The 12957-nt window shown below is 42.0% G+C and overlaps 1 protein-coding gene across 2 annotated transcripts in view; it reads right to left on the bottom strand.

Moving 5' to 3' along the window:
- Window positions 1–12957, bottom strand: part of SHC3 (SHC adaptor protein 3) — a 63961-nt gene that overhangs the window by 8234 nt on the left and 42770 nt on the right. For both annotated transcript variants that reach the window (XM_075739460.1, XM_075739459.1), the window contains 6 exons: window positions 11148–11199; window positions 6949–7075; window positions 5660–5813; window positions 4586–4682; window positions 3486–3683; window positions 963–1258 (listed from right to left, as the gene is read on the bottom strand). In XM_075739460.1, the coding sequence (XP_075595575.1) occupies window positions 963–1258; window positions 3486–3683; window positions 4586–4682; window positions 5660–5813; window positions 6949–7075; window positions 11148–11199 (924 nt within the window). The remainder of the gene's footprint in view (window positions 1–962; window positions 1259–3485; window positions 3684–4585; window positions 4683–5659; window positions 5814–6948; window positions 7076–11147; window positions 11200–12957) is intronic.

The raw sequence follows: 12957 nt of genomic DNA, 5'->3' as shown, positions 1-12957 counted from the left end.
CCTTGGCAAAAGCTTACCGGAGGAGGACGCCCCTCAAGAGGTGTAGGGCCAGTCCCCCAGGCTGGTGGCCCGGTCAAGAGCAGGACTAGGCTGTCGGCACCTAAAGAGTGCAAAACCATTCTTTGACTGCCCTCATGTGGCAAACGTCATTACAACAAGTACCATGGGCATTCCTCACCGCAGCGTTACCGACTGCAGGACCGGCATAACTCGGCGGGTTTGCCGCAGGTTTCTCAGCTGAAACAGATGCCAACAGTCCAACTCCTTTACCAGCGTTTCTCATGTACTTTGGGGCTCGTCAGCTAAAGTTGTCCTTTACAGAGGAAGAGGAGTTGCCCACTCTCAGCTACCAGGAGCCAAGAATAAAACGTGTGGCAACGCTTTCATTCTCTCAGATGAGAATAAGCCTCCCCCAGAAGCAGGACAGGAACAGCTACAGAAAACTGGAGCTCCCTTGCCCTCTCCATCCTGCTTCTGTGAGGGTCCCTTTTTGGGCTAAGGGAGACCCCGCGCAGCAAAGAGATGGAGCAGGTTTACCCCAGGTGTCTCCTGGGCTTACATGCAGGAAAACACAGAGGGCCAAGTCCGTATCCCGGCTGACAGAGACGTCACGTGGAAATGGCCAGCACGCAGGCTGCCTGAACTTGCACAGCCACCAGCAGCTTCACGGCAGGAAGGCTAAAGAAGTGCCTTAGCTGCACGTTTGACTAAAACTGTACTGCAGTGGCCAACGCTTGAACTTGCTGGGGAATCACGTCCCTGAAGTTCCCTACAGCATGCAGAAACCATGCAGTGGGTCTCCTGCTACACATCAGGGAGAAAATTAGAGATGTGATGGCACAGTAGAGATATGAGACTGTACTTATGATCAGTTGTGAATAAGCTGTAAACAAGATTAAACACATTTAGAGAAAATGTGTAGAGTCAGAAACCTCCTATATTATTTAGGAATCAGCACTTACAGTTCCTTCTGGGTCCACCAAAAGAAGATGCTTGATTTGTCCGTTCTGCATGCCTGTCAGCACATAGGTGCCGGGATTCGTGGTACTCTTCCTCACGAGGAAGTCTCCACATTTTTTTAACATCTGTTCTGCTTCTTTCCTGCTCATCTCTCCTTGATACCACGGCTCTGTACTCAGGTCTTTGGCTACAGCGCATTCAGCTTCTCTGGATAAAAGGGGACTGGTGCATCCAGTGGAGGTGGACTTACTCAATGTAGCCTCAGATGTTTGGTTCTTGAGGGCATCTTCAAATGGTTCTGGTTATGGAAATAGAAACAAAGGCAAGATCGTTTAGAGGTAAATCATGTTACGAAATGCTGATATTCCAGTCATTTTTAACAGGATTTATTTTGTGTTATGGCCACTGTATTTATCCTTATGAAAAAAATGAGGGAAGATGTACTGCTAGGCCTACTGATTAAGACCAAGGAGTGTAATATGTTAAAAATGTATGTTACGCACAGAAAGATGCTGATAAAAAATCAGAGCGAACCTTGGCAGGAGCTTTTGAAAGGTAGCGATTTTATTTCAGTAATGTCTATTGTCAACAGCTGCATTTATATGCCCTGGAACTGGGCAGAGCTCTCTTTTTGTCTTGCCATGTACATCAGACAGTTTCATTTTGAATAAATTGTGTAATATGGGTACCCAAGTCATTATACTCATATCTGGTCTCTCTTCAAGCAACATATTAATTTAAAAATTATCCATTACTGAGTCTCCAGCCCAAGGGTATGTCTAGAACGGATCAGTCACACTTACCACTCAACCTACCCCTAGCCTCCACCTAGGAAGAGGGCTTTGCAACATAGACACAGGCTAACACCTTTACCATGATTTACCTAGCTGAAATCAGCTTCAGAGAAGTATCTTTTAAACCTCAGCTAAACCCTGAACTCAGTGTTATTTTCTATAGAGTGGAATGAAAAGATGTGCCATTACAGACTCCAGCAGTCTTACAGAAATAGTGAATAAGCTCAGTGCGTCCTTTGTTGTATGCTGTACTGACCTATCAGAAGCTATTTACCCTTGTAAGACCTTCACCTGGCCAACTAGTGCATATTAAAAAGATTCTTCTGTGCCCACTAGACTTACTAAAGGACATCTGCAGAGCAGTACCATGAAGCAATACACCAGCTCTAAACAGACTGCTCAGATGCAAGGAGTACAAAGCCATGTTTGCAAGGGGCTGCAGAGAGGTTAATTTAGCTCAGAGAAATAGGGTAAATGCTGTCCTGTCGCAGCTTGTTGATACCTCAGCTAATTCTTAAAACCAGCTTATATATGTCTTCACTACGTTGCAGTCTGCACAAAGCCCAGCACATGTTTACCATGACAAACCACTAACTTAGGGCCAGTTGACAAATTTTCTAACACTACTTTTCCCCAATGATCCAACGGTTACTGAAGATTAATGAAGGCTGGACCATAAGAAATCAGGTTTCCCTATTTTTAGGAAAAGAATGTATAAACCAGAGGTAAGTATGTGCATGTTTTAAAGGCGCAGCATGTTAGAAATCAAGGTTAACATCCCTGATTTCAGACAGCAGAATTTTCTCATTTCAGATCTATATTCACAGGTAGATGCTCCCTCAACTTTTTTCCCTCTCCTTTCTTTTAATCCCAAATCTCCTTAAGCTGTGGAAATAGAGCCATATCTCAGCAAAAACGTGCCAGGAAGACAGTTTTATGCATACTGAGGTAACAGAAATGTAGATATGTGATTTTACAAATAACATACAGGCATCATTTGCTTTGTCTCACTGCCTTTTAATTATGTGAACTGAATTAAATAAATCACGTATCAACAACTGATTGGAGGTAGGAAGAGTAGAAAAACGAAGAAATTTTTCTGTGCATCAAACTGCTTTCCCTGTATTTCCTGTTAACTATCTCTTCAAGGCTGAAAACAATGTGTATTGGTAGCACCAACATCAAATTATGACTGATTCTTAAACCATTGTTTCACAGCTATGGTTATGGTTCTGATTTAAGAAAAGCTAACTTCAAAGTTGGAACAGATAGCTAGATAGGATAGTAGGCCTATGCAGAGCAAGGGATAACACAGCCTTTTAATTTCCCTCCCAGCTTTCCTCTTGCACAAAGTTTTTGTAGTATGCATTGAATCCCTAGTAACACATCCACAGGACAGGCTGGAGCAAATTCGCCAGCCATTCACTCCTTCACTTCCCGGCATGACAAGCCTCCTGATTTATTTTTCTTCTGACATGGTTGCCTGTGATGCTAAGGACAACATAGACTGCAACTCAGCTTAACTCAGATGTAACACAAACTAGCTTCAAATGTTTGGCCACCCTTCTTTTAACTCAGTCAGATATGAAAACACCATGAATTCTAAAATTCACCATAACTCCACTGCGAATACTAAAATTTGGAGAATTTTAGATTTATTTTTATACAGAACTAATGCACAAGCATATTGGTTCGATTGTTAGAAAGAAAGTGAATAAGAAGGGGACTCACTCATGTCAAACAGATCTTTTCCTGGGCTGCTGCTCTCTTTGGTATCATCTGCTGTTCCACTGAAGATATTTTCAGCATCTGCCTGAAGTGCCAACAGATCTTCTGTATTTATATTCTGGGTGTTTACGTATGTTGGCATCTGTGCTGTTGGGGTTACTTGTGATTTCTCTTCCGACATACTACAAATATCCAGAGATCCTAGAAAATTCAAGACTTTTTGTCTTCTTTTTTTTGTCTTTGACGGAACAGTGTTGTTATAATGACCAGATAACATCACACCCCATCACCACAGTTTAAAATTCTCTGGAATGATAGATGTAAGTCAATAACTGCAGGATCTAGTAGGAAAAAAATGTTGATGAATGGATTCAGAACTTTGTTTCAATGAGGGCTTGAGGGGGATGTTATTCAGGAGGAAAGGAAAATTTTGTAAATAAAGACTGTCAGTTTCAAAACTGATACTCAGTTGGAAAGTCATGAGAAGAGGAAATGGAGTAAGATCCTCAAATCTGTGCAGATTAACAACATATTCTGGCATTTGAAACTAAAGTGTCCCCAGAAACACAGGAGACACATAAAGGTGGAAGGGGTGAAATTTCACACATGTGTTTTGATGTGATTTGCTTAAAATTCATAGACAACAACAAAAAGAACACTATGCATTATTTGTTATTCGTGGAGCAGAGATCATGTGCAAACACATGCATTGCCACACATTTTAAAAAAGCTTCTGACTGTAGGCTCTTCCTTTGGAAACTCCATCTTCCATACCCCAGTGGGTCAGATTTCAGAACGGACCATGCGGCCCGTCTTTAAATACCATGGAGTTTTAAGACATGGCAAGCTAGACAGCTGAAGGTTTGAGGCAACTCTATGAACTGCTCTGCAAAAGATAAGATTTTATGAAGGTGTGAATTTAGTAATTCATCCGGAGGTTATTAGCAAATGCTTTTCACTGATATCAGTGCTAAAATTCAGACAAAGGGAATCTATCAACAAAATGCAGTTCACTGCCTTAAGACTTTGAGGCATCAGACTTTCACACACTTTGCCCACCCAAGACCTCCTGCAGTATTACAGCTAAAACTAGCAAAACTCACCTTGCCTAACAGGCCCCTGATGCCAGTCTTCACCGAATTTCTCTCCTAAGTGACGACTCTGGTAATAGGTTTGATCTCCTCCCACTCCTGTTCCAGTCTAGAATGGACACACATGCAAAGAAATTTTCAATTGCCTTTAAAATGCTCAGATATGTTATGAGTGGCTCTGACAATTTCCTTGGTTGTATTCTGTGTACTCCCACTCTTCATTTCCAATTCATCATGGTGTCAGAATATCTATTTCACAAACGCATTTGTGTAGGATTAAGATATTACCAGTGACCTTCATGTAAACTTCCCTGCTTCTTGCTTTTATTAACCCCTGCGATCCCAAATGATACATCACCTCCTCTGGTACATTTGTCTTCACATAGTGAGCCCTGACAAACTGTGCCTAGGAAAAACGTTCCGCAGAAACACACCTGGAATCAGAAGACACCCCCAGCACCGTGAGCTGAAAGACTCACATTGGTACCGGGAGACGCACTCGGGTGTGGAAGGGAGGATGGATGCTGTCTACAGGCAAGGCTTCTCTGGATTTAAGCAGGGTTGTGCTGGATCTGAAAACTCCTCTAGGTGGCTACGTTGATACTGCAGTCAAACCTCCCACAGCAACGCTGGTAGAAATATCCAAGCTGAGGTCAGTTCAACGTGAGGTAGAAAACCTTACCTAGGAACCTGGCTGAATACTGCTGGGTTACGAACACAGTCAACTGTTAGTAATGACTGCACTGGATTGTTTAAACAGTTCTGCATCAAATCTTTCCCAGTTAGTGTGCACTATTTGATACTCTCCAAAGCAAACATGGTTTCTACAAATGTCATAGCCCTCAGTGGATTTCTCTTCCTTGAACCTGTGTAATCTTTTAACACCATGAGGAGCCCACCTCCTTTAGTTTGTCCTGAACCGGCCTAATTTGTTGCCCCCTAGATCTTCAATGCCCATCAAAAGGAAATGGGCCATACATGAAGGCGTCTGAGCTATAAATAGTCCCAATGTATCCATCTTAAAATACACATTTTTCAAAAAGTTTGGATCCAGCAGGAGGAGGACTGAGATGCAATTGCACTGACCTGAGCTGTATCTGCAGCAGTGGGAAGTCTTGCTTTGAGCCTGGCATCAACGAAGCCGCCAAGGGGGGGCATTTTATTTGGGATGTTGTTGTAATAGGGATGTTCTGTTGTCTGGTGATCTTCCTCCACCCATGGCTCATCAAAACTCTGCACCCTGTAAGAAAGTGAGTGCTTTATTTTGCTCCTCACTTGCAAAGCACTTACAGATACTTGCAGCTTGTTAAGACCGCCTGTCAGGGGATCACTGCTGTATGTTATTTTGACAATTCAGCTACCATTGTAAGTCAGGAAGCAATGATGGATCATGCAGCAGACCTTCTCTGTTTAGACAAACTTCATCTAAACCTCCTTTGCAATGGATGAAATTCTTTATGCTGAGTAAAGGGTATCTTTACTTAGCTTTAAAGACCACTATAAGCTGCATTACCAATTTGATTTAACCTTACAGTAGCATTTGTAATATTATTACTTGATTGATTGACTAAGGCCTAAAAGTTTGTCTTTAATTATGGCTGCTCTATCACCAATATAAATCTGGAAGTACTTCACAAAGCCAAGAGATTGGATCTGTGGTTTTAGTCTACTTTTAACAGTCATCTACACAAGTCTAAAGTGAGTACAGAATGCTTCCAGATTAGGTTAGTAGCATTTTATATTCACTGTACACTGATTTTACTAATATAAGAGATTACACAGGGTACCAGCTCACTGGGATTTATACTAATGTTGGCAAGCATATAGCAACCCATGTCAAAAACACAGCTCACCAAAGAAAACAGAATGCTATATCCCAGCCTTTTAAACACATACAAGCAGACAGATTTTGTATCCTCCAGAGAACAACGCAGTCAAAGCCTCTGTACAATATACATCATATTCCTAAAAACTTCACCCTGGCTAATATCAAAAATAGTGAAACATCACTAGTCATTTTGGAAGCTTAGCAACTCTAGCTTATTTCATCTAAATAGACAGAGCTGCCATGACAGTGACAACAATGACGAAATGCCACAAATAACATCCATTCTTGGCCATCCAATTTGGCCTACTAACTACAACAGAAAACACATTATCATTTCAGTAAGTTCACTGTGAAATCCATATTTAGCCCATTCTTTTAAAATGACTGTGCTCCTCTCATATCCATCCTGCTTTGCTAATTCAGCAGAAATTTCTTTTTAAAGTTTTTAAATCCTGTCCGTCTCCAGCAACTTTGTCCAGAGCACGTTTTAATAAGTAAATACAAAGCTAAAGAAGATCCTTTAGCAGTCTTCTGCAATCATACTCACCTATCATGAAAAGTAGGTATCTTAGATGGGCATCGCAAGTATTGCTTAAATCGAAGCTCAAATGCTTGCCCTATGGTGCAGATGACATCCTGGCCCAGGCCATCACAGCATTCCAGTATATGACAAGCTAAATGAAAAAGATTCGACACATGCACATGCAAGTCATTGTTTATGTTATGATGGCACACACTGACCTACGAAAAAACACCGACATATCAGGCTTAGTTGCCCTATTCATGATGTGCACGTTTCAATAAAACCCAAACCTGGCACAGTGAATTTCAGGCAATGTGGTCTTTTTAAAGGTTAAATAAAATTGTTCTGGTGTGTAACTGTAATAGGCAAGACCACAAATCAGTTTCACAATCTTGAGAAGTCCATAAAGACAGGAAATCTAATAAAATTTCACTTGTTATTACTTGAATGCGATAGGTTATATGAGAATTCTGGGCTTTAAATTGAAATTATAAAAATGTTAGTAGATGATAACAATGAAAAAAGCTTTCTTTGCTTTTCTCTATTTTATCCCCACTTCAGTTTTATGTCTAATTACCCCAAGTTTGCAAGCTGTTCACTTTGAGTTTCCAGAATTTCCCAAATTACAGGCTGAGGAGCAGTAATTGGGATACTTCCTAGATGCTTCCTAGATCCCGGGCCCTGATCTTATTCCACTAATACAGAGGCTAGTACCTTCTCCTGCTTGTCTGTATGGAGTCTCTCCTAGCAAACTGGGGGATCACTGGGGAGTACAGCACCAGGACCCCAGTTACCTCCAGCACTCCCCCATGTGCCACCTCTGAATCCACTGTGACAGAGGCAGTAAGGGGGGAGGCTGGCAACACAAGCTCTCTTCCTACGGGAGACCGAGAAACCTTTATCAGCTCTCTGAGCAGCCAAACCCGTCCCAGTTTTAAATCAGAGAGTGGCTCAGAGGTATCATCTTATGTGATGATGTAAACAGGTGAACTCATGAAGATTGCACCTAACACTGCAGGAACATAAATGGGTGTTAAAAGCTGAAAGCTAGAGATCTGAATGAACAACACCTTGGTGATATTCAGAAAAGCCCAGGCAAGTTCATTTTCCATACTCAGTGCTGGACAAGCACATGGTCGTCTGGATACAGCCTGGACTGGATTTGAAATGGGTTCTTTCCCAAGCCCTGCCGCCGTAGAGTGGGACCTTGTTAATTTCTATCACCTCTGACTGCTTTAACAACCTGAATATAAATTCTTCACCTGAAAAACTGCATTTTAGTATATGCACTGTGTCCAGCTCAGTGGAATCAAGTTCTTTTTACACCAATGTCTTACAAATAAGGCTTGGTCATGACAGTTGTGCGACATAATTTTAGTTAAAGCAATATAGGGACACTAAGGTTTAGCTATGACTTCTCAGAGGCTGATCTGCTGGAATAAAGGGCCAAGAAACCTGCAGTTATGTGGGTATGGAATGACCAGGACACCAAGCTGTGCGTCCATCAGCAGCAGCAGCAGCACCTCATGGAGCATGAGACGGCACCAGTCACGGTGCTGCCCGGTTTAATGGACCAAGCAATGCTCTCTTCTCACCTTATAGTATCTGCTGTGCTGATCAGCGTGCTGAATGCCTGCATCAGGGGAAGTGTCCTTAGCTGCATGTTGAAAGTGGACTCAGCAGGCAAAACCAGGACCTTCATGTGTTCGAAGACAGAGGTAGACATTCTCAGCTAGCAGCAGGATATTTGCTGTTACCTCTTCTGCACCACTGCCGGGGGCAGTGAACAATCAGCTCCCAGATAAGGTGCAGACTTATGTCCATGAACATGGACCGAAAGTGGTTACGCCAAACAAAGCTGTAAATTTTGCACTCTGTAACTTGAGTGGGGATTTAAAGAAGCCACATTCCTCACTGCTGAACCTGTCTGGAGCTGAAACGAAGGATGAGTCATTAAGTAGTTTCGGAGGTGACATAATGAACAACCTGTTTCCTTGGATACATGAATGGACTTTCAGCAGGTAGGAGATGTGCTTCTTGTAAAAAGATGAGAAGGTTTGGCTCACACAGAGTTGATTTCTTGTGAATGTTGCAATGGAAGACAGACAGCCTTTAGTTTGATAGATCCAGAATATAAAGCACGAAGAGAGCTTTTCCGTCCTTGGGAAGAAATGAGTTTAATATGCAAGTGAAAGCCACACTACGGCTTCAGTGTTAGTGTCAGTAACAGGGGCAGTAACATTTTCACTAGATACAGAAGTAAATTCGAACTCACTTCGAAGGTAATTTGCAGATAACACAAAGACTGATAGAATAGCCAGTGATGGTGAGAGAAGGCAATCCAGATCCCTTGGTAAACTAGATCTTTTTAAAAATTGTGTTTTAATACTGGTCTCATACAAAGTCACTGCTCTGCAAACCACTGATGTACACACACAATTGAGGAAAGCTCTAATGCAGAAGGCTTGAAGATCACAGCATGAAAGAATTTCACAGGAGATATCAGCGCTTCGATGCAGCAAAAAGGGCTTGTGAGAAAATGGCTGATGATGAGGACAAACGCAAGAATAGGAAGGTGCAGCATCTGTAATAGATTGCTTGCATTAATACTAGATTACTCCAAATAATAACAGGAATCATCTACCTTTTCAGAACAATGAAGAAAAATGAAAGAAGGAGGAACAGAAATTATCTGAAGGATGGAGGATGTGCACTGCAGCTGGAGACCTACAGAGTTCACTCTGTCGAAATTTTCATATAGAAAACTGAGAAATTACTTGAACTAAATACACCACAGAAAGACACCACCAGGTGTTTAGATGAATCCTTGGTCTAGTATAAACTAGCTCAATGAGGAACAGTGACAGGAAGCTAAGGCTAAACACATTCAACTTATATCTAAGGAACACAGTCCATGAAACAGTTTTTATATAAAATCCACTCACAGAGAAACAGAAAATAGAGTACAGGGCTTCTCCAAATCCTACAGTGCAAACATCTGGTTTGCAATGCTGATCCACCGCATGGCCACTGAGATCTCTCAGTACAACTAAATCAGTCTCCAGTTTAGGAGAAGGGTACTGCTAAAGCAGCCGGGGTGGAGAGCAGCTCTACCCCATGCAGCCTACAGTTTGATGCCAGAGCCTTTCTGATGGGCGGACACATGAGGTTGGAACCTAACGGGCATGGCAAGGAACTGGACTATTTCCCTACCTCCCACTCTTCAGTATTCAGCATATTAGTATGTTTACTGCAGGTATTATTTATGAGGTAAAGTTCTCAAGTCTGGATATCTCTGCACATGGACGCAACAGATTGTTGAGGTATCTAAAAATCCTTAAAGGTGACAAAATATGGAAGCTGTTGATTATTTGTGCCTGTGGCAGCTCAGGGTTTGCAGGGTTGGCATTTTGGAGTTAAGTGTCTGAATTCTGCAGAAATCCTGTTGGAAGTGCTTGAGTCTTTTTTTGGAACTAGTCTTTTTTTCTCTATGAATCTATGAATAATAAATAGATTCTCAGGTACATTATACAATACTTTTTACCTAGCATTAAGATCTAGTGATGCATTCTGCATTACAAGCAGGAATGTTTTCTGTACCTATTGTTTCAGGCTGTAATTTACACTTTTTATAATTTACTTTTATTTTTGAGAATCTGAACTGGATCTTAGTCTTTGAAGACAATCAACAAGAGGTTCCCTGTTCCTGACCAATCGTTCATAAAACAATACAACCTTGAATAAAACTTCACTGAGAAAGAGGATTACAGCCTCCAGCAAGGTGTCTCAAAATCTCACTATTTGGTAAAGAACCAGATTCTGTCAGGAAGAACTAGGCATGTGCTGAGAAGACGGAATAGATAAGAAGACTTAATTAGAGGAGTGTTTAGTTCTTACATAACGATTGGGTGTAGGTAAGAGTTAGCTGTTGCCTAGAAGCTCACTCAGCCAAGTAAGGCAAGTGTTTGATTTAAGAGATTAAGAGAATCCAAGTCATATTTGGAGATGAACTACAGGCAAGACCCATTCCAAGTTTGAGAACCAGCTTTTGCATGGCTGTTCCTTATTGCTACACAATCTTTCCATGACTCTGTCAAAGGCAATCTTTTTATTGGTCTGCATTTATTTTTTTCTGGGGAAAAACAAAAATCGACTGAATTATACCATGAATAAGTCATGTTTCTGAAAGGAAAAAAGATCCCAAATAGATATTTCTAACTTACCTCTCCGATTAACAGGATCCTTAGCTACATATGCAACATAGTCAGTTGTATCCTGTCAAAAAATTAAGATATCTACAATGAATGCAAAAAATCTTTGCACTGATCATAAAAAAAGATCACAGTCCAGAGTGTGCATATTCCTGTGAGTAGAGTCTCAAATGACATGTTTTGCACCACAGTTACATACTACTTAAACCCCATAAAAACATTTATGGGTTTTGGTACTAATCCCACCACTTTGCTTTCTCCAGAGTGTGATCTATTCCAGCAGAACTTAGAAGTCTCTTCCTAGGCCCTTGAAAGTCAGTTAAACAAAATTACTAGGATTTGGATTAGGCCTCATTTAGAAGGGAGTAGAATTGCAAGTCCTCATCTTCAAACTACCCAGAGATTTTGGTTCAGAACACGAATAATCAACTGGTTCTGTGGCAAAAAGAGTGGGAGTAACAGCCCTGCTCCCCAGAAATACTGAGCAGTGGCATTAATTCATGTGTGACAAGCAGGCGTGTTGGCTTTATTGACTTCAACACCATATGGCACGGAGGTGCTCGGCCACTGCTTGGCTGTGGCAAGCAGTCTGCCAGGATGCTCTCTTCCAGCCATCCCCGTTGCCACACACCAGGTGGATTTTCTGGCAAGAGCAGGCTGACATCTTCTTTGGGGATTTTCGGCTTGCTCTCCTGCCACCCTCACACTCCCGTGCAGAAGCAGCACAGGCTTTTATCATTCTGCAGATGAAACAGAAAGGCCAGTGCTTCCAGGAAATGTGAGGCCTGCTGGCACATCTGGAAAACGCCATATATCCTGGATGCAACCTGGATGCAATCAGGAAGTCCTGGTTAGATCCGATATTTCCTGACATGCCTGGCTGGTCAGGTGTAGCTATACCTGTAACTGAGGTATATGTAGCTGGTTGCATAAATCTACCCAAAGCCTTTTCAGGGTGCTGATCCAAGACCAATGACTTTTATGTTGTTATGATGCAACAAACATCAATCTTCAGTTAGATTCAGATACACTTCTTTAGCTTAGCTTTCTCTAGTGCAAGAACACACCACCACCACCCACCCAAAACGAATCACTGTGTGTATAAACAACTTCCTTCCTAAGAAGAGAGCAAGGGAAAAGATGAAGCACATTCACGGTTCTGGTGACAGAAGTGTAGCCACATCACTTAATGCACTATTGGAGGGCACTCAGACACAGCAGTAATGAGGTTGGCCTGTAAAAAAAGCAGAGCAGAGGATAGCTCTAGCATTTTGTCCTGTAATTTCTTAAGCACCCAGTGACATAGTGTCTGGGCAATGACCTGAGTGGAAGTAACGATGCATATCAACAAGTAAGTGAACGAGAAAAGTGGCTATGTCTAAAGCAGCAAATAAAACAGAGCCAAGGGAAAGGCCTGAGAGCTGTCCCACAGTTGTGCATGCTGTTTAATAATGGCTATTCTCCCTTGCCTGGCTGTGCTGGTTTCCCTCGCCATGCTCTGAAACTCTCCAAGGGACCAGCACGTGCTGGGCATCGATCCGGGAGACCACTGGAAGGGACGTGAGTGAATGTACGGATGCAAATTGCACTGTGCTATTTAGTGTTAGGGTCAGAAAACAGTCCACAGATCATTTTATTTACTGGAACAAACATAGATAATGGATACATTTATTCCTGAGTAAATCATAGATCTATCTCATAGTTAGCCTGGGTGTGAGAGACTGGAACCACCTACTCTTTATTCCATCTAAAGCTCTCAGATTCAAGCTGATCATGACAAACCATTAAGGACCTCAGGCAGGCACATTTCATGGTGGCTGAA

The sequence above is a fragment of the Balearica regulorum genome, chromosome Z (assembly GCF_011004875.1).
Source record: "Balearica regulorum gibbericeps isolate bBalReg1 chromosome Z, bBalReg1.pri, whole genome shotgun sequence".
Lineage (NCBI taxonomy): Eukaryota > Metazoa > Chordata > Aves > Gruiformes > Gruidae > Balearica > Balearica regulorum.
The sequence above is the reverse complement of the archived record's forward strand: the minus strand, read 5'-3'. Positions and strand labels throughout refer to the sequence as shown.